Source organism: Macaca nemestrina, chromosome 10 (assembly GCF_043159975.1).
Source record: "Macaca nemestrina isolate mMacNem1 chromosome 10, mMacNem.hap1, whole genome shotgun sequence".
NCBI classification, from domain to species: domain Eukaryota; kingdom Metazoa; phylum Chordata; class Mammalia; order Primates; family Cercopithecidae; genus Macaca; species Macaca nemestrina.
The window spans coordinates 114,576,675-114,597,376 of NC_092134.1; the positions used below are offsets into that span (position 1 = coordinate 114,576,675).

The 20,702-nt window shown below is 37.1% G+C and overlaps 1 protein-coding gene across 8 annotated transcripts in view; it reads right to left on the reverse strand.

The window, feature by feature from the left end:
- The window catches only part of BMAL2 (basic helix-loop-helix ARNT like 2), a 70,546-nt gene that overhangs the window by 5,995 nt on the left and 43,849 nt on the right, over nucleotides 1–20,702 (reverse strand). For 7 of the 8 annotated variants that reach the window (XM_071071992.1, XM_071071993.1, XM_071071991.1 and 4 more), the window contains 10 exons: nucleotides 20,488–20,580; nucleotides 19,227–19,344; nucleotides 18,285–18,428; nucleotides 9,696–9,936; nucleotides 9,093–9,199; nucleotides 8,782–8,932; nucleotides 7,773–7,831; nucleotides 6,915–7,023; nucleotides 3,813–3,891; nucleotides 1,560–1,668 (listed from right to left, as the gene is read on the reverse strand). In XM_071071992.1, the coding sequence (XP_070928093.1) occupies nucleotides 1,560–1,668; nucleotides 3,813–3,891; nucleotides 6,915–7,023; nucleotides 7,773–7,831; nucleotides 8,782–8,932; nucleotides 9,093–9,199; nucleotides 9,696–9,936; nucleotides 18,285–18,428; nucleotides 19,227–19,344; nucleotides 20,488–20,580 (1,210 nt within the window). The remainder of the gene's footprint in view (nucleotides 1–1,559; nucleotides 1,669–3,812; nucleotides 3,892–6,914; nucleotides 7,024–7,772; nucleotides 7,832–8,781; nucleotides 8,933–9,092; nucleotides 9,200–9,695; nucleotides 9,937–18,284; nucleotides 18,429–19,226; nucleotides 19,345–20,487; nucleotides 20,581–20,702) is intronic. The other variant, XM_071071998.1, reaches the window with a different exon arrangement.

Sequence of the window (20,702 nt, forward strand, 5' to 3'; positions counted from 1 at the left end):
AGAAGCCTAAGACAAAAGCATTTTCTAAAACTTTGGAATTTTCTTACAAAAGGGAGGTAAATCAGATTTTTATCAAAAAAGGAAATAAGTAGGAACCATGGAGATGATAACTAATTTAGAGATAAGAGGTTCTAGAAATTAGGGTTAAAATGCAGATAAAGACTAACCGAAGGTTTGCATATATGTGTCAAAGAACAATGGAACTTCAGATAATAAATATATGACTCTCTGTGTGTTTAAAGTGGATATCCAAATTCCTTCAAGACCTTTGATTCTCATTAGTGTATGCTTTAGCAGAGCAATGTCAGTCATGGAGGATATGAAACTATATACAATAGTTTGAATTGTCCACTAAAATTCATGCGTTGGAAACTTAATCCCCAACACAATGGTGTTGATAAGTGAGGCCTGATACAAGGGGATTAGGTCATGAGGCCTTTGCACTCATGAATGGACTGTCATCATCGTGGGAGTTGGTTAGTTATCTCAAGAGTGGGTTTGTTATAAAAGTGAGTTTTCCCACATCTTGCTTTCTTGCTCTTACGCTCTCTTGCCCTTCTAACTTCCACCATGGGAAGATGAGGCATGAAGGTCCTCATAAGATGCCTGCACTACACTCTTGGACTTTCCAGTCCCCAGAACTGTGAGCCAAATAATTTCTGTTTATTACAAATTACTCCATCTGTGGTATTCTGTTACAGCAGCATAAAACAGACTAAAATACCACATCACTCAATTTACTTATCTGGACTTTGCATAAACATTGTTAAAATGAATGATTACATCTTAAACGTTTTTGACTTCTATCCTTTATGAATTCTTGGTAATTCTTGAGAATGGATCTTTTTTTTTTTTTTTTGAGATGGAGCCTCACTCTGTCGCTCAGGCTGGAGTGCAGTGGCACGATCTTGGCTCACTGCAAGCTCCGCCTCCCAGGTTCACGCCATTCTCCCGCCTCAGCCTTCCAAGCAGCGGGGACCACAGGTGCCCGCCACCATGCCCGGCCAATTTTTTGCATTTTTAGTAGAGACAAGGTTTCACCGTGTTAGCCAGGATGGTCTCGATCTCCTGACCTCGTGATCTGCCTGCCTCGGCCTCCCAAAGTGCTGGGATTACAGGCATGAGCCACCATGCCTGGCCAACAGTAGCATCCATTTTAAGATTGAGTACAATTATTATTATTTAGAATTTTGAATGAAAAAATATTTATTTATTTACTTTTTTTTTTTGAGATGAACTCACTCTGTCATCCAGGCTAGTAGCTAGGACTATAGACATGAGCCATCATGCCTACCTAATTAAAACAACTTTTTTTTCAGTAGAGATGGTTTGTTGCTATGTGTGCCAGGCTGGTTTGAACTTTTGGCCTCAAGCTAATCCTCCGGCCTTGGCCTCCCAAAGTGCTGGGATTACAGGTGTGAGCCAATGTGCTCAACTGAAAAAAACCTTAGTTTTAAAAACTGTCTGCTTCTCTTGAAATTTCCTGTGCCTGAAAACACAGTGATTAAGAAGGGGGTTTTGATAATGAAAATGGTCAGCAGTTCCCAAAGAAAACTTACTGAGGAGTGGCTCATGGCTGTGGACAGCAACAGTACTCTGGTTTTGCCTGGTAGCCTCTAGCTCCCCCATTTCAGAAGGACTTGGTGGAAACAACTCCTTATTCGACATCTGAAAAGACAGCCAGAGTAATAAACAGTGAGGTTCCTACTAGAATAAGGATAAATACTCTATTTATTTATTTATTTATTTTTACTTTTTATTTTTTTTGAGATGGAGACTCGCTGTGTCACCCAGGCTGGAGTGCAGTGGCATGATCTCGGCTCATTGCAACGTCCACCTCCCGGGTTCAAGCGATTCTCCTGCCTCAGCCTCCTGACTAGCTGGGATTACAGGCATGTGTCACCACGCCTGGCTAATTTGGCTAATTTTTTGTATTTTTAGTAGAGACGGGGTTTCACCGTGTTAGCCAGGATCTCCTGACCTCGTGATCCGCCCACCTTGGCCTCCCAAAGTGCTGGGATTACAGGTGTGAGCCACTGTGCCAGGCCAAGACAAATACTTTTTAGCAGTTATCAGACATGGGCCAGCCGCCAGTGCCACAACTACCACCATCAGTATGGAAGCTTGCTTTTCCCAAGTACCATGTGCCAAGCTCTCCACCTGCATCGTCTCATCTCACTTCTCAGATACTGTGAGGCAGCTATATTACACATCATCAATCTGAGGCCTAAAGAGGGCACCTTGCCCAAGGTGCTGAAGCCATGATTCTAACTCAAGTCTACCTGACTCCAAAGCCTGCGTTCTTAAGAGCCATAACTGAAGGTGCATATGTAAGGAATAGTTTTGGATGAAGAAGAAAAAGTTCATGACCACAAATGCTTCAGGTCAAAGTTTATTTCTGTGTTTACAAAATGATGGCAAAACTATACCTCATATAAAACTACTATGGGAAATACTGCTTTGGAGTAGGAAACACTAAACCAAATGCTGTTACTGAAAAGTTCTTATACTGTTATATAGTTACAGGCCAAACAATCTAATAATCCATGTAGCTCATAAAATAGGAAATCATTTGCCTATATTGTCTTATTAAGTTAACATACTTTATCTATAGAATGCCTACATAATGTACACTACTTAGACATTTTTACTACCACATAAATCTGTTTCTCGCATACTACCTCGCACAAAATGGATGCCCAATAAACATGTGCTAACTGTATGAGTAAATGAATAAATAATAAAGCAGAAGACATGATATTTGTGTAAAAAGACATGACATTTATATTTTCTTTTTTTGCTTTTAGACAGTTGCAGTCTGCCAGTCAGGCTAGTGCAGTGGTGTGATCATAGCTCACTTCAGCCTCAAACTTCTGGACTCAAGTGATCCTCCTGCCTCAGCCTCCTGCAGTAGCTGGGATTACAGGTATGGGCCACCATTACTGGCTAGTATTTTTAAAAATCTTTTTTAGAAAGGAGGTCTCACTATATTGCCCAGGCTGGTCTTGAACTCCTGGCCTCAAGTGATCTTCCTGCCTCAGCCTCCTGAGTAGCTGGAATTATAGGCACAGCCACCATGCCTGGCTCTGATATTTGTATTTTTAAGTTTCTGTTTGTCCCTGGTCAGATAAAATTTCTCTTTTCTCCTGTAGTCTGACACTGCTTGATTTACATATCTGCTTTAGAGCTTTTTGTTGTCTGTGCTAAATTAGAATTATATTGTATTTTAGTCTTCCAGATAGCACTAGGTTTAGTAATTTTTGTATATACAATAATGCATTTCAAATAGCTAGTATTTGTTCAACTGAATTAAGTAGTATGTGGTATTTATCTCGTGGCTTATATTATTTAAACTTTTTTTTTCAAACCTCAAGGAGTAGCTTTAATCTACTAAATTGGAACCTATTACAATAACAATAATAAGAGCTACCATTTATTGAGCACTTACTGTGTGTTAGGCACTGTTGTAACAGTTTTTGTTTATGTATTTAAGCTCTTAATTCTCACAATCCTCTAGGAGATCAATGATATTCTTATTCCTACTTTACGAATGAGAAAATTGAGGTACAGAGAGTTTAAGTAAAAGCCCAAGGTTATGTCCCAGTAAGTGTCATAACTGGGACTCAGATACTGTGTTCACAGCAACTTCACTTTTTACTATGCAACAAAGCCACTTAAAAATCACTGAGTGACCAAAACGGGTTCTTTTTCTTTTGACAGAATGATTTATTTTTTTAAAAGAAATAATCAACAAGGGGCAAATTTTATTGTTCATTTATTTCATGAATATTATCATTTACAAGTATACTTACACTCCTGCAGTTCACAGTGTTAGTATCTTTCATTAAATTTGTTGGACTCAAATCATCAAGGTATGAAGAAGACTGTAACCTTTAAAAAGTGACACATAAAACATTTTTAATTTTTACATATTTTAGAAGGAAATGTTCTCCTCTAAATACATAATAATCTACTGATAAAAATACAGTGAGGAACTTGAAACTGAGTATCATAGCAGGTTTCACAATCAGACTGACTTTCTAGGTGCCAGGCTTATTTTTGACTATGGAATGCTGAAAAACACTCCATAGTAAATAGAAAAATAAAGCTCTGAGGTAAAATCTCTTGAGTAAATCGTATCATCTGTCAATATAGCCTGTGTTAAAATAACAGAGTAACACAGCACAGTTTAAAACAGGTGTTCATGTCAAAAATCAGCTCCTCCTCAAGATACTAAATGGCAGAACTGAGAGTAAGGAAAGATTTATTAACATTCTGGAACCTTTTTAAAGTGGAAAATGTGCCATATTTTTACTACAATAGGTCATCCTCAGGTAAAAATCAATGAAACACATACATAGAGAACAAAATGGCATAAACACAATTTCATGTCTTATGTGTTCCCAAGAAGGCAGTTGACGTTGAGGTGTACAATACGATGGTTTACTGTACATATACATAGTAAAATTGCTGCAGTTAAATAAATTTACATATTCATCACCTCCCACAGTTACCTGTGTGTATGTGTATGTTGACAGCACCTAAAACCTACTCTCCTAACAAATCTTCAGTATATAACATCATGAACTATAGTTAGTTCTCATGCTGCACATTCGATCTGTAGACTTATTCATTCTATCTTAAGACCTTAAGACCTAAGACTATAAAACTATTAGGAGGAAATAGTGGAACAGCCTCATGACATTGGATTTGGCAATGATTTCTTGGTATGACATCAAAAGCACAGGCAACAAATGAAAATAAATAAATAAATTGGAGCATATAAAAACGAAAAACTTCTGTACATCAAAAAACCTGATCAACAGAGTAAAAAGGCAACCCAAAGACTGAGAGAAAATATTTGCCAATCACATATCTGCTAAGTGGTTAATATCCAGAATATGTGAACAACTCCCAACTCAACAACAGCAACAAAACAAACAACTTGATTAAATAGTGGGCAAAGGACTTGAATGCACACTTCTCCAAAGAAAATATACAAATGGCCAATAAACACATGAAAAGGCAGTCAATATCACTAATCAGTAGGAAAATGATAATGATTAGCTCACTGCAGACTTGAACTCCTGGGCTCAAGTAATCCTCCCACCTCAGCCTCCCAAGTAGCTGGGACTATAGCTGTGCACCCCTATGCCTCGCTAATCTCTTTTTTTTTTTTTTTTGAGATGGGGGTCTCGATACGTTGCCCAGGCTGGTCTTGAACTTCTAGCCTCACATAATCCTCTGCCTTGGCCTCCCAAAGCGCTGGGGATTACAAGCATGAGCTATTGCACCTGGCCTTTTATTGTGTCTTTTTTTTTAAAAATGTAATAAGCCAGGTAGCCAGGTGTGGTGGTGTGCGCCAGTAGTCCCAGCTGCCTGGGAGGCTGAGGCAGGAGGATCGCTTGAGCACGGGTTGTCCAGGCTGCAGTGAGCCATGATCACACCACTGCACTACAGCCTGGGGGATAGAGCAAGACCCTGCCTCAAAAGAAAATTAAAAAAAAAAAATAACTATTCTATATACTATAATGTTTAATATAGATATATAAAATTAAATATGTAAGGTTTAATATAAAGCGTATTTTATTCTTTACACAATAAAACTGTATATACATTAAGATAGTTTGTCTATTTTACTGTATGAAATTCACACATTGTCCAGTTTATAATTTCTCTTTTAACATTGTTATAATGATATAGTTACGTGTAAGGTTCTAATTTGCATACAATTAAATTTACCAAATATTTTTCTTTATAAATTCTGGATTTTGTGATGTTTAGAAAGGACTTTTCAAGTTGAGAATATAAAAATTCATACATGTATTCTTGAAAAACTTTAGTTTTATAGTTTTACTTTGAGCTCTGATTTATCTGGAATTTATTTTAGTGTAAAGAATAAAATTGGAGTCTAGCTTTATTTTTCCCCCAAATGGTTATACAGTTATCATAATGCCCTTTAATGTTTAATTCATTTCTACCTACTGATTTAAGATGTCATTTTTAATTTTTACCATATAATAAATGTCCATGTGCATTTGATGATGTTTCTGAAATATAGTATTTTACATTGATCTATTTGTGGGTCACACCAAAATGTTTCAGTGGTCATAGCTTTATAATGTATTTTAATATCTGATAGCATTAGTCTCACTTTATTACTTTCTTATTTTTCATAAATTTCTAGATATTTTAAAGTGATTAGTATAATCTGTTGGATTCCAAAAAAAAATGCATGGTGGTATTTTTTTTTTTTTTTTTTTTTTTTTGAGACAGGGTCTTGCTCTTTTGCCTAGACTGGAGTACAGTAGCAGGATCACAGCTGACTACAGCCTTGATGCTGCTCCACCAGCCCCTCTCCCTCCACCCCACTCCAGTGATCCTCCCACCTTAGCCTCCCAAGTAGCTGGGACTACAGGTGTGCACCACCATATCTAGCTAATTTTTTTTTTTTTTTGGTAGAGATGGGGTTTTGCCATGTTGTCCAGGCTGGTCTCAAACTCCTGGACTCAAACAATCTACCTGCCTTGGCCTCCCACAGTACTAGGATTACAGGCATGAGCCACCATGCCCGGCTACACAGTGGTTATTTTGACTAGATCCACATTATATTCACAGTTTAGTTTAAGGAACAGGACATTCTTACATTCTGTCTTCCTGTTGAAAAACAGCTTCTATCTGAAGTTATTTGAGTTATCTTTTATGCACCTTTGAGAATTTTAAAGTTTTTTTTTCATGTTGGCATGAACATTTCTTGTAAAATTTATCTTTTTTGTTGCTACTGTAAAGATAATATTTTCCATTATATTAAACCGGTTATTATTTGTATATAGGAAGACTACTGATTTTTGTATATTGGTTTTATAAATATGACATTTTTAGTTTTGAAAATATTTGCAGCAATAAAACATTACCTCTGTAAATCCAGAATTTCATTTGCAATATCTGTTCCAATACTACCAGCACCAAGTACTGTTCCAGCAGACATTCCAGGTACACTCATACAAGACTGTCGAGAGGATTCTAAGTAACAGAAAAGGGGACATTCAATTAAGGATTTTATCTTTCTTTCAATTCAAATAATTTCACAGTTCTCTCCTTAAAAGAAACAGACTAGCTGTATCCAAAAATGTTAGAAAACACTCATTATTGCATTACAAATGTAATTCATGATGCTCTTTGAATCAAATGTGTAGAAAGTCACTGAGGGCACAATCGTGACTTGTAACCCTTGAGTCCAGTCTCTTCCCACTTTAACTTCCACAGCAATACTACTTCAACGTTACCTAAGATTTTTATTTTTACAAGTAATACATTAATATATTCCTGTGGTGAAAAACTAACACAGATAAGCAAAAACTCCCCCTAATACTTTTCATTAATTTGTCCAATTGACAAGGAACGACGTTAGCTGTTAGGGCTGAATAATGGATAAAACATCATTCCTGCTCTTAAAGAACTCAGTCTACTGGAAAGCAAGTAGAATGAACAACTAACTGCAGTACAATGCAAGATTATAACAGAAATGTGAGCAAAGCACTGTGGAAATTTTGAGGGGGATATGGTGATACCTTTGGGGGTTTAAATGGGATATCTGTTTCTCATTGAACTTAGTCTCTTCTAAACCAAAGTTGGGATTCCTATAACCTAACCTGTAGAACTCCTTTTAATTTCACCTTCAAATTTTCCCCTCTCCAGGCCAGAAAAAGACAATAATAGTCTTAATAATATGTCTTAGTAATAAGTCTTCCATCATCTGAAACTAAGCTTACCTTCTGATGATTGAGAGCTACAAGGAAAAAATGATGCTTCTCCAGGCTCACTATGTCCCCTAGAATTAAAAACACCATAGATGATTTGTTTTCTAAGGTGAAGGAAACTGTTATAGCAACTACACCAAACTCTATATATTTAATTTGTCAATTTGTGGCCCATTTATGTTTTATTTACACATATTGTTAGTATCACCACCAGAAATCAAGGTCTATTAAGACATTAGTGCTAAGTATCATGGCATTTGCCAAATGCCCCATTCCCCTATAAAGTACGTGTTCTCGCAATAACAAACTCTTAGTTCATGTACTAATAATAAGTAGGCAAAGATTACTGGGATGGGTGACAGGAAAATACTGGAGGTATTAAACTTTTAAAAAAATTATTTTTCACTCGGTATTGTAGATAAGGAAACAACTGGTTCAAGGAAACCTCACAGCAATTTCAAAGAGAAACTTACAGAAATAAAGTAAGACTTAGAATGGGGCCATCCTAGTCTACTATAAAATCGGGAGAACTTGGCTCTTCCTTCAGGCTGACACAGCGACAGACCAGGGCCTGCTAAAGCAACACCTGGGCTGGATTTCTGTTCTCCCCCATGCTGGGCATGCCTACACAGACATGGTGGCACCCCAGGCTTACAAGATGTGCACATAAAAATGACAGGGAGGACAAAACAATTTCTTACAATAATGCACAGTTGAAATCCATGTCTGCATTGTTTACTGAATGGCCATGGAAGGTAGGAAGAAAATGGTTGAATAAATGCCTTTACCCTCACTTATTATATCAAGTAAGAAGGAATATATTACAAAAATGAAAACTTTTAGCTTAATTCTGAGAACAAATGTCACTGAACAGTAAATGACTTACTCAAAAGATAAATCTCAAGTTATAATAAAAGGCCAGAGGATCATATGGTTTTAATGGTTTAGCAAGATGAGAGGAAAAAAGCAAAGAGACTCATTTGAAATCAATATAAAGGTCTTAACATAAAAATTTACTTACAAAACTAAAGTGTTGACAGATACAATATATTCCAGTTCTTTCGTCCAAGGATTTGTGAAACTAAACCATTGGCTTTTTAAAGTTACGAAAGAGCCATCTTTTGCTCTGAATTTGTAGGAATCTGTAAGTATTTTCTCCTTACTCTGTAGAACTTAATGAGAAAAGATAATTATCAGCATAACAGTCTACCACTATAAAAATCAACGTTGTGAGGAATAATTCAAATTTCAAATTTCACAGGAATGGGAAGTTAAGAGTTAAAGCTATCATTTTGAATTCCCCAAAATGTCTTCTGCTCAATGCATACCTACCTGCTTTGTGCTTGTCAGTCAAATTACTATGGTCATCTTGATGAAAATATTCATAACAAGAAGTTCCCAAAAGTTCCTGAGGCAGATATCCTAAAATTGCTGTTGCCCTGGTTTTAAAATTGAAAATAAACTTCAGAAGTGGTGAGTGCACTCCCTCCCAGAAGACTGTAGGCCCACATATGGTCAGGATAGTAAAGAAGTGCACAGGGTAGGGGATGAGTGACCATGCACATCACTGGGCTCCTGTTGGCTGCCCTAGAGCCAGACTAGAGCCGCAACACAGAACAGACACCCAGGCATGAGGCCTCCACCCAATCCAGGCTGTGCTCTTACTAGCTTTTGCCAGTAAAATCGTGGGCACAGACCATGTCCAGTTTCTGCACCACTGGCTAAGAGACATTCTTTCGAGTTTACATGTTGGCTTAAACAAATTTACTGACATGTCCATATCCTTATTTCATTTAAACTTTCTGTTCTGAAACAGCAAAAAAAAAAAAAAAAAAAAAAAAAAAAAAAAAAAATCTAGCAGTGCTACTAAGACACGTCTTTAATAGCTTCAAATATCCTATTGAATTCTAATCATTATAACATGTAAATGTTTACCTTTGATCTACATAGACAAATTTTCCATTCATTGCAAACCGGGTTATAAATTCAGTCGGTTTCACATGAATCTCTCCACTGTTCTGTGGAATAATATATGGCTGTAATCTTCCAATGGCCACAAGGCAGGTAAAATTACTGTTGTCTTTCTTACTGTTCCTTTCTTCTTCCATTCCAACAATATTTGGAGGCCAGCTTCTCAAGTAACCAGTGCAGTGGATAGTATAGAATTTTCTATGCTCTAATTCAAAGATTTTTCAAAAGGACATTTAGATCATTATAAATAAATCATTAAATTTCTTATATTGACATCTACAATAGTGATAATTGTGCTATAAAATGCTCTTTAAATATGCTAAAATATGAAAGGGGAATGGTATTCCATTGAAAAGATATCATCAATTTTGATTATTTCATGACTTTATTATTAATAGGTTATTTTCCTCAGGAACTAAATTGTATGTACTACCTGAAAAAGCAAACAGGTTGCTTTATTTTAGTATTAACTAGGTCTATGACTTAATATATTTCCAAGTCAATTTTTTAAATTACAGTAATTTACATCTGTTGGAAAAATTAATCCTCATGCCCCCTTGCAATACTGTTTTCAGCTTATTAAGTTTTTTGGTATATTGTAACTTATATTCGAAAGTTTAAAAAGACATTTAAGTCATTATGTATGCATTCTTAAATTTCTTATGTTAGTGCTTATAATGGTTAATAGATATATAACGTTATAATAGATTATAGAAACATTTTAAAGAACACTTGGAGAAATTTATAATGAAAAGTATAAAAATAAAACAAATTTCACTTTTTAGGAAAATCCGAAGCAATTAACTCATAGGAAGAAGCTTGTCAAGCATGTCCACCAAAATAATAAAAAATTGGAAATAATCTATATGCTCAAATATCATGTTTAAGCAAACAATAAATCCAATACTGGCATAAACGATGAGTAGGATACAGATTACGGCATGCCACAAAAGTGATTTAAAGGTTAAAAAGTAGGGGAAAAGCCTGATAAAAAATTATTTGAAACAGCTGTTTTTATGGTAAGCTTTAGAAAAGATTAGAACAATCAACGTTTTAAATTGGCACTATTTGGTAAAACTTCCACTACAATAAATCCTTTAAATTTGTGTTTAAATAGAAGGTGATATGAACTGTCATATAAGATAGTAGTTAACAATAATAGCAAAGATTTAGAGACCACTTTATGTGTCACAGTCTGTTTTAAGTGCATTAAACGTATAACTCATTTAATCTTAATAGTTCTGTGGGATGTTCTAGCATCTCCATTGTCTTTGGAAACTGAGTTAATGGCAAGATCACAGCTGGTACAGGATGGAGCTGGGGTTAAAACTCAGGCTGGTTCCAGAGCCCACTTTCTAAACCACTAACGCCACACCATTTGCTGATAGTGAGTGCTCTGTCACCAAAGATGTTCAAATAGGAGTTGCCTGGGTGACAGAAGGGGAGGGGTACAAAGGTGTTCCAATCAGAGGGAATGACCAGTGAGAACTGAGAGCGAGCGGTCAGATGCGGCTGAAGCATATGCTGCAGTGGGAAAGACTGGAAAATAAAGCAGGGAACAGAGGGCAGGCTGTAAGCCACGCATAAAACCTTGTATCCAACATCTAACAAACAGCACTCCCTTCCCAGGCCACAGATGCCCTAAATTACAAAACTCCTTATCTCTTCCAACCCAAACCCAGTCTTTATCACCTATTCCCTACCCTGTTTACTGGTGCCACGATCAACCTAGGCAGTTCAAAGAGAAATCTGGGGGTCATCTTAGGTTTTACCTCCTCCTAACAACCCAGATACCTCAAAGGAATTAAAATTAAGTATGAATAAAGGTTTTCATTCATATTAACAAAACCAGATGGTAGTTAAAAATAAAAGGGCTTATACATCAGGTTTGGCATTCCTGCAAACTTATAAATGATACTGACTAAAAATATTCCACTCTACTGAAAATAGAGACTTCAGAAAGTATATTTTTTATTTATATATGTAATCTCATCACACAGAACCTAGCTTGTTGCATTTATTTCTCTCTTACAACAGGGTTTACTATCTATATTTCCAAATCTAACTGTCCCTCAATTCTCACTGTGAACATTTATTCAGTTGGCAATTTTCTAGTTGGGATTGTGTAATTCTATCAACTGCAATTCATTTGATCAGTTATCTAAGTTTTTTTTTAATCCCATTTAATCCATTTCCTGTTTAGAAAAGAAAAAATACAGCTCGCTACCAGTGCAGTATTCTCAGGACAAATGGGAAATGGGTTAAAAATTCTTATCCCAATAATTCTTTAGCTCTTTATCTAAACATTGGAGTCATGAGCCCAATCCTTGCCAAACTATTTACTTACATCAGCTCCACAGGCTAGATTCAAGTGTCATCTACTCCATGATTTCCCAAAAGTGTGTAGGGGTGAGGGGAGGGAGAAAAAGCCTGTATTACCCTAAACACTGCCTTAATTTACAGGACATCCTTTCAAAATCCTTTATGAAATATTTCCTCAACACGTTGCAGGCTAGGTCTCTCAACTTGGTGTCTTGCTGTCTTCACTTAAACTCTTGAGGAAGCAGATCCAAAACAAGGATTCAAATACAAGAAGTTAATTTGAGGGGTGGTCCCAGGAAACACTGGCAGGGAACTGGGAAGTGAGACAGGGAAGAGAAGGAAGCTAATAAAGTACCTGAAACGTGCAAGTTCCTGGAGCCACAAGCAGAACTGGCTCCAAAGACCAGAGGAAGAGGTCAGGCAGAGTCCTGGCGTTGGACACTGGAGGCCAGTGGTACACCCTGTCTGCAGTGGTGGGTGCTGGGGGGATACACCATGGGGCACTGACAGATAGCATCTGCCATACGTGCACAAGAAACAAGCAGATTCTGGGTGTACTGTTGTATTTCTTCCTCATGCACAATTATCTCACGAAGATAAATTTAAGAAACACTTAAGACGCTTGGTGGCAGTCATCCGTCCTTCATCAGCCTGCAATTTCACAAGTTCAGATACCCAAGTAATTGTCTCTCTACCTTAGAAGCTTTTTCAAAGTTTGAATCCATGACATGAAGGTTTGATTCAGGATATAAATAATTTTTTAAAACGTCGTTATTTTTAAAAAATCTTTTATTATGTAAAATCTCAAACATAATGCAAAATCAGAAATAAACTTGGGTAACTCATCTTGAGAAATCCTGAGAAATGACCTTTCCATAAATCTTAAATTCAACTTTCAATTAAAATAAAAAGGGCTGCTCTCTAGTCTTCCTCTAAGTTTAAATGTAACTGACATGTCATGGTAAAAGGGAAGAAAAACACGTTTACTAACCACAGGCTTTCATCATTAATAATGAGGGGTCTTAAAACACAGTGAATTGGCCGGGCACGGTGGCTCATGCCTATAATCCCAGCATTTTGGGAGGCCGAGGTGGGCGGATCACAAGGTCAGGAGATCAAGACTATCCTGGCTAAAATGGTGAAATCCCATCTCTACCAAAAATACAAAAAAATTAGACAGGTGTGGTGGCACGTGCCTGTAATCCCAGCCACTTGGGAGGCTGAGGCACGAGAATCACTTGAACCCATGAGGCGGAGGTTGCAATGAGCTGAGATCAAGCCACTGCATTCTAGCCTGGGTGACAGAGCAAGACTCCATCTCAATAAATAAATAAATACATACATACATACATCAATACATACATACATAAAACCACAGTGAATTCCACTGGTTAATTACTATTCGAAAGAGTAATTTCAAAGCGATCATATGCAACATGTAATGTCACTTGACAGACACTCTCCTTGGTTAAAGCAGAAGACAAAATGACCCTCACCAAGGTCATCCAGGTGGCAATCAGGGTTTACATTCTTCAGTTATCTTATCCTGGACCAGCTGTCTATAGGCAGTTCTCAAACCAGGTCCTGCAAGGACTGATTTCTGACACATTCCCTTACCACTGCTTAGGCCTGTGCCTTTGGTACAGAACTCTGTTGTGTTAAGTGAATACTTGGTTCCAGGGCTTGAGCAGATTCAAAACTCCTTTTTGAAAAGATATTTGCCTCTGTGTGCAGGCATCTGTGTGGCCCAGCCTGGCATGGGAGTGAACACCCTTGTGTGGGCAGGAACACATTCCTATAGCAGGCGCCCACTCCCTCACTGTGTGTCTGCTGCGAAAATCATCCAGAATCTCTTTCACTAAAACCTTTTGGCATCTAGGAAGCTAATGTAGTAGGTGGCATGGCATAGTGGAAAGAATACAGATTTTAAAGCCAGATTGCTGACTCTGTCACTCTCTATGTGACTTTAGAAAAATTACACAACCTTCTAAAAGTGCAGTTTCCTCGTCTGCAAGACAAGGATGCTCTGCACAGAACTGTTAGGGAGATTAAACTGGGTAATTATGCAACGTGCTTGGCATATAGTAGAATCTTAATAATTATTCACTCACTCCTTTCTCTCTTTCATTTTCTCTTCTCTTCTTTCTGAGCTGCAAATAGCTACTATTTATTGAGTGCTTCCTAGGAGCCGAGCACTGCATGAGTCACAGGTGATCCCAACCACACTCTCAGGAGATGCTGTTATTACCCACTGTATTAGTCTGTTCAGGCTGTCATAACAAAATTCCAGACTAGGTGGCTTAAATAACAGAAATATTGTATAGGGGTCTACCCTTATAACCTTATTTACCCTTAATTACATCTTTAAAGGCTCTAACTATGGATACAGTCACACTGAGGCCTAGAGCTTCAACATACAAACTTTGGGGGAAAACAATTCACCCAGTCCCACCCATTTTCCATATATTAGGAGAAACTTGCCTAAGGTCACACAATTGTTAAGCAGCAGACCTGACACTAAAAAACCCTACTGAATTCAGAGCCCAGGCCCTTTCTACTCTGTCCCACAGCATGGCTGTTGGGAGGCAGAGTCTAGTGGGAGAACCCGGAACATCAGAGCGACTCAAAAATTTATTTGTTCCTTTAGTTCCTCACAGAATTCAACTATGAATTAACTCTAATTGACCATTTGCCAGATATTCTTGAAATATCTATATTTTCCCAGTAAGATTATCACGTATTTCAAAGGAAAGAAATCATTCCTACTTCTTCTATAAATCTGTAAAACTTGCAATAAAAAAATCCTTTTAGGAACCCATGGAAGGACTAAAATTTGATTAGCACATTTTCAAGAATGCTGCTTGGTTGTTTTTTTTCTTAAATATATGACTATACACATGCATTTTTGTTTGAAAATTGAATATTTAAAAGACCCGCTTCAAAATACTATAGCAGGGCTATAGAGTTCTACAGAGGACATCCCACTTTCCTTCTTGTATCTTTGCAAAGGGTTAAAAGACTGCAGATTATTAGACGTCCAAGATTATCATCAGTGACTGACTTGAGCTCCCATATCTAGGAAAATCCTCCAAGAATGTATATATTTGGTCATGTGTTGTCTAGAATTTCACAAAACAATGAGAGGAAGAATTGAAGGCGACAGAAAGGAGGAGAAGCCCAGACAAGGTGGAGTCCTGCTATTGCTTTGTGACTTCTAGTTCCATATTTGAAGCCAAATTTTAAGATGCCAATTTAATTAACAGACATTTATTTTCAGAAAGGCCCAGATGCCTTTAGTTCTCAGGGCAGAGCCTTTTCAGATTTCTTTCTCATGAGAACTATGGTATAGAAAATGATCCAAGCTGGTTGCTTGGATCTGCCAAGATCCAAGGTTGGGCTGCCATAGCAAAATAGCAGATGTGGTAGCTTCAACACCAGGAACTTATTTTCTCTCAGTTCTAGAGGCTGGAAGTCTGAGATGGAGGTGTCAGCAGGGCTGCGTTCTGGTGAGGGCTGTCTTTCTGGCTTGCAGATACCCAACAACTTGCTGTGTGCTCACATGGCCTTCCCTTGCTCACTGCATTCATGCAGAGACAAAGAGCTCTCTGATGCCTCTCCTTACAAGAACACTAATCCCATGATGAGGGCCCCATCCTCATGACCTCATCCAAACCTAATTATCTCCCAAAGGCCCAATCTCCAAATACCCTCATGTCAGGAATTAAGGCTTCAACATAGGAATTCTGGGGACACAATTCAGTCCATAGCATTTGCTAAAAACTTCTTGAGACAAAATCTAAAAAATATGTTGAAACTGCTTCCTTAGGTAAAAGAGAAAGATTTTAATGTATATTCATTCATTTAATTTATAATTGTTCCTGTGGATTTGAGAGTGGTTATGCGGTCAGTCAGGTAGGAACAAAGGACAAGAGGATCGTCACTTACGCCTTCAGGAAATGTTTATTGAATGTCTATCATGGGCCAGAAACAACAGACGGAAATGCAGCTCTCATTCCAGTGAGGGAGGAAAGTATCAAAAAGTTAAGTAATTTCAATACAGTGTAGAAGAGCAGCAAATCTGAGAGAAGCTCAGGATTACTGATGTGGGTACCTGGGACGCAAGCCACCACAGTTGGGAGGGTACTGGGGATCGCTTCCTGGAAAGAGGAGATGCCTGAGTTTTAATGTCCAGGGTCTGCAGACAGACTTGTGTGTTGTAGTCAGGCATGGTAGCTCACACCTGAAATCCTAGCCTTTTGGGAGGCTGAAGTGGGAGGAATGCTTGAAGCCAGGAGTTTGAGACCAACCAGAGCAATATAGCAAGATCCCATCTCTATAAAAAATGTTAAACTTAGAGGGATGAGGTGATACATATCTGTAGTCTTAGCTACTTGGGAGGCTGAGTTGGGAAGATCATTTGAGCCCAGGAGTTTAAGGCTGCAGTGAGCTATGACTGTACCACTGCACAAGTGTGTTGTGTCTGTAATTGTTACAAAGTGAATAGTAACAAAAAACTGTGAAAATAATCTTTCAGTATTCAAAAACTACTATTAATTCAGCACAGATGTCATTCGCATCACACTTTCCACTACCTACTTATTAGTTTACATGTTTCTTGGCTGTCTGTAGTATATGAGGGCCATCTCACATAAGGTCCACTACAGCAGTACTTGTCTGCCTGCTCCCTAGTGTGTCCTTTGCATTTGGCATAGTACCCAGCACATAGTAGGCACTCAATAAACTGTTCATTCACCAACATCTACTGTTGTCACACAATGATCTCAGGTTTATCCCAATCATTTTCCCCTCAGCACAGCCAATGTGCAGGGGTCTTTTTAGAAATAAGACTGTGAAAGAAGCTAGGAGAAAATACAACTTGGGGAGGAATCTTTAGTCCCATTACTGGGTATACACCCAAAGGAAAACAGATCATTCTACTGAAAAGACATATGCACTTGTATGTTCATTGCACCACTGTTCACATTAGCAAATACATGAAATCTGCCTAGGTGCCCATCCATGGTGGATTAAAGAAAAGTGGGCTACATATAAAGCATGGAATACTACACAGCCATAAAAAAGAATGAAATCATGTCCTTTGCAGCAATGTGGATAGAGCTGGAGGCTATAATCCTGAGTGAATTAATGCAAGAACAGAAAACCAAATACCACATGTCCTCACTTATAACTAGAAGCTAAACATTGAGCATATAAGGACATAAACATGGGAACAACAGACACTGTGAACTATTAGGGGGGAAGGGAGGGAAGGGTGTGAGGGTTGAAAAACTATCTACTGGGTACTATGCTCACTACCTTAGTGCAATATACCCATGCAACAAGACTGCACATGTAGTCTCTGTATCTAAAATAAATGTTGAAAAATTTTTTAAAAAGAATAGTATTTTCATGAGGACTAAAACACTTACTTAGCACAGTATCTGGCACGGGGTAAGTGTTAAATAAATGAGTATTAGCAATTATCATTTTAGGTGTTTGTCAAAAAACATTCTGACCAAAACTTGTAAATAAATTGAATTTTGTGGCTCCATATAAATATCCTTTTAAAGGATAGGAAAGCAAATCCCATGTTGAAATTTGCCTATGAAATCCTATATCTAATAGCTTAATATGCTCTTAGGCAAAAAAGTCATGAGACATTTTGTAGTCCCCGAAATTTCCCAATTAAGTTAAATAGATGACTATTTAATCAATTCAAAAAGTAAATATCTGCAAGACAAATCTAGCGAAGGATCATAAGAAAACAAATGAGATATTTACCAAAGAATCAATATCTTATAAAAAATTAAAATCACACCTGGAACATCTTAAGAAACTTTCACCAAAATTAGTCAGATCAGGCTCTTGTACTACTGACTTTTTTATTTTAACATCTAACTTTTATATTTTAAAGAGTAATAATGAAGTTTCATAGCAAAAGTTTTATTTCTATCTCTTGTGATTTTTTCCCATTTGATAGGCCCCAAACTACAATTTCAATAATACCATTAAAATCTTGGGTAACAAAGACAATATGTAATTACCTGATAAATTCGAAAGATATGATGAACCAATCTAAGTAATTTTGGTTTAAAAAAAATCTTATTTTTAAGATGCTTTTGGATTCAAATATTTCCCTTGACCATATATTTTATTTTTTCTGTACAGAAAATATTTAGGACATTAATTTTATATCCACTCTTTGCATCACTTGACATTTCAAAATGATACCTTTCTTCTTTGGGTTGGGTAAGCATTCATGCTCTTCTTTGACAGAGATTTTACAACTCTTTATCCGACAGAAAAAAGATCGTCTTGAGCCAGAATAAACATGTGTCCTTCCAGTATGGAAATTACTGTGAACTTGCAAACCAGCTTTTGTAGCAGAAGGGGGTGAGAGAACAGGTGGAAAAGAATATTGTCAAATAATTTTGAAATTTATCTTCCAACATTTTCTGATCATCTATTATTGAGAAAGGAAATAGTTTTTTAAAGCAATGGCATGATTGTACAGTAAACCCTAAAGTGAAACACACCCAAAAAATGTATTTGTCAAGCAATCACATTTTGATAACTTATAGACATTTGCAATTTATCTTTCTTTTTTCCCCAAATGGGGAAGAACAAAGTTAATTTAAGTGAAATGAAATAAAAATTAAATTAAAAAATGAAAAAAACCTCAACTATTACAGGAATCAATTGTTTTATATTTCATATAATTATTTGGTACTAGGCATTTTCAGAGAAGAAAAAATACTTACACTTCCCAAACGCAATTATACAAGGTCTTTCATACAGAAAAGACCTAATCCATATACAAGAGGATAATTGTCTTTTAGCATGTAGCTAAATAATGGGAACTTCAGCAATTTTTTATCCAAAATGACACTTTCTTGTAAGGATTTTATTTGTATATGAAAAATAGCAAATATGAAGGAATCATATTTTCCCCAAACAAAGCATCTTCATATGAATGCATTTGTGTTTGTATATGTCTGTATGAATATAGGAATTTTCTATATAGCTATATATATTAACTATGATGTAAAGTTTACAAAATAATTCTCGTTTGATAAAAGCTTAGTTAGCTGTATTAAAAACACCGTGTAGCTAAACTTTTAGGTGATCATTACATTTACATAAAATAATAAGCATGCAGAAATGGACACTTACTTTTGGCATCTATTAGCTTTTCTCTTGGTGAAATATCAAAAGAAGAAAGTTGTTCCTTTACTTTGGCAACATCTTTTGGATGCAAGAAGTCAAATAAGCTTTGTCCAGTCAAACTAGCCTATTCATAAGGTAGACATTCACTTAAAATCAGTACCATGCTTTTTCTACATTTCTTGATGCATACAATAAATGTCCTTTTTTGTTAAAGGTTGATTTTTCTCAAGCTCAAAGATACGTTCACGACACTATGTGACATGAGCTTAGTGTTCAAAGTGGGGTGATACTTGTAGACAGAAAAAAACACATGCATATAGAACCATCCCTGGATATACACAAACCATATACAAACACTAATTGCTAGTATTCCGCTACATCTTGTAACTCTTGTTAACATGATACTTGTAAATGATTGTGATTTATTTTGAACTTTTTTGTCCTTGTTAAAAAAAAGAGATTACATGATAGTATAATATAGAAATCAGAGAATATCTGTCACTTTATCAGACATTTACCATACTGTTTAAAAAATTACCATACTATTGATAAGTAAAATCCAACCCAGAATACCTCTCACTTCCCATTCCACCACTCCCAATATGCACAGCATCCCCAGGTCTATGCCTTTGCTGATACAGTCCCATTCCTCAGAACTCACCACCCCTTCCCTATCCCTTGGCCACTCCAGCCAAATTGCCTTTGACTCCCTAGACTTCGGGACTCCCTTCTTTCTCCCAGCCTGAAATGTTTCCTCCCCTTCTCTACATCTCGCTTCTGCCAAGCCTCGCAGACATCCTACTTCATGTGTGATGCCTTCCCTGACCCATAGTGGCCACCCCTCTTCTGAATTCCTGTATTACCCAAGCAAACATTCCTATAGACAACAGGACTAATGGACCAGCCAATACAAGTAGGCTGAATTGTTTGGCAGTTAGACATTTCATTGTAGAAAAAAACCTGTGTGGTTAATATAAGTCTATATCTAGGACTCTCTAAGGCGGATCAAGTTTCTGAATCTGAAAAGCAGAGGACTAAACCCTGAATCATGGGAATCCCTACATGCCCCTGAGCAGCCAGTGAGTCTCTAAAGAGCCTCTTCTTTGCAAAGTCAGTGCCCAGTAGGACTGGATTCCACGTCACTAACTTGAAACTTAAGTGATACCCTAAACTGTCAGTCACCTGTGTGTGTGGGTGTGTGTGTGTGTGCATGTGTGGGTGTGTTTTCCATCTCCAATTAGAATATGGAATCATGACGTTTGAATACCTGATCGTAATTAAGTATTTTGGAGACTGACTTAGAAACGAAGAGAATTTTTCCTCTTTCACATCCAACCACAAATAAGAAGCCTTCTGCAGTCTAGGATTTAAGAAAATAAAAGTGAATATTTAAAAATATTGTCTGTCTCTTATACACATACACACATTCAGATTCTGAGGGAGTTATTGTGGCAATAAAACTAACAGACTAGTTTTATTGAG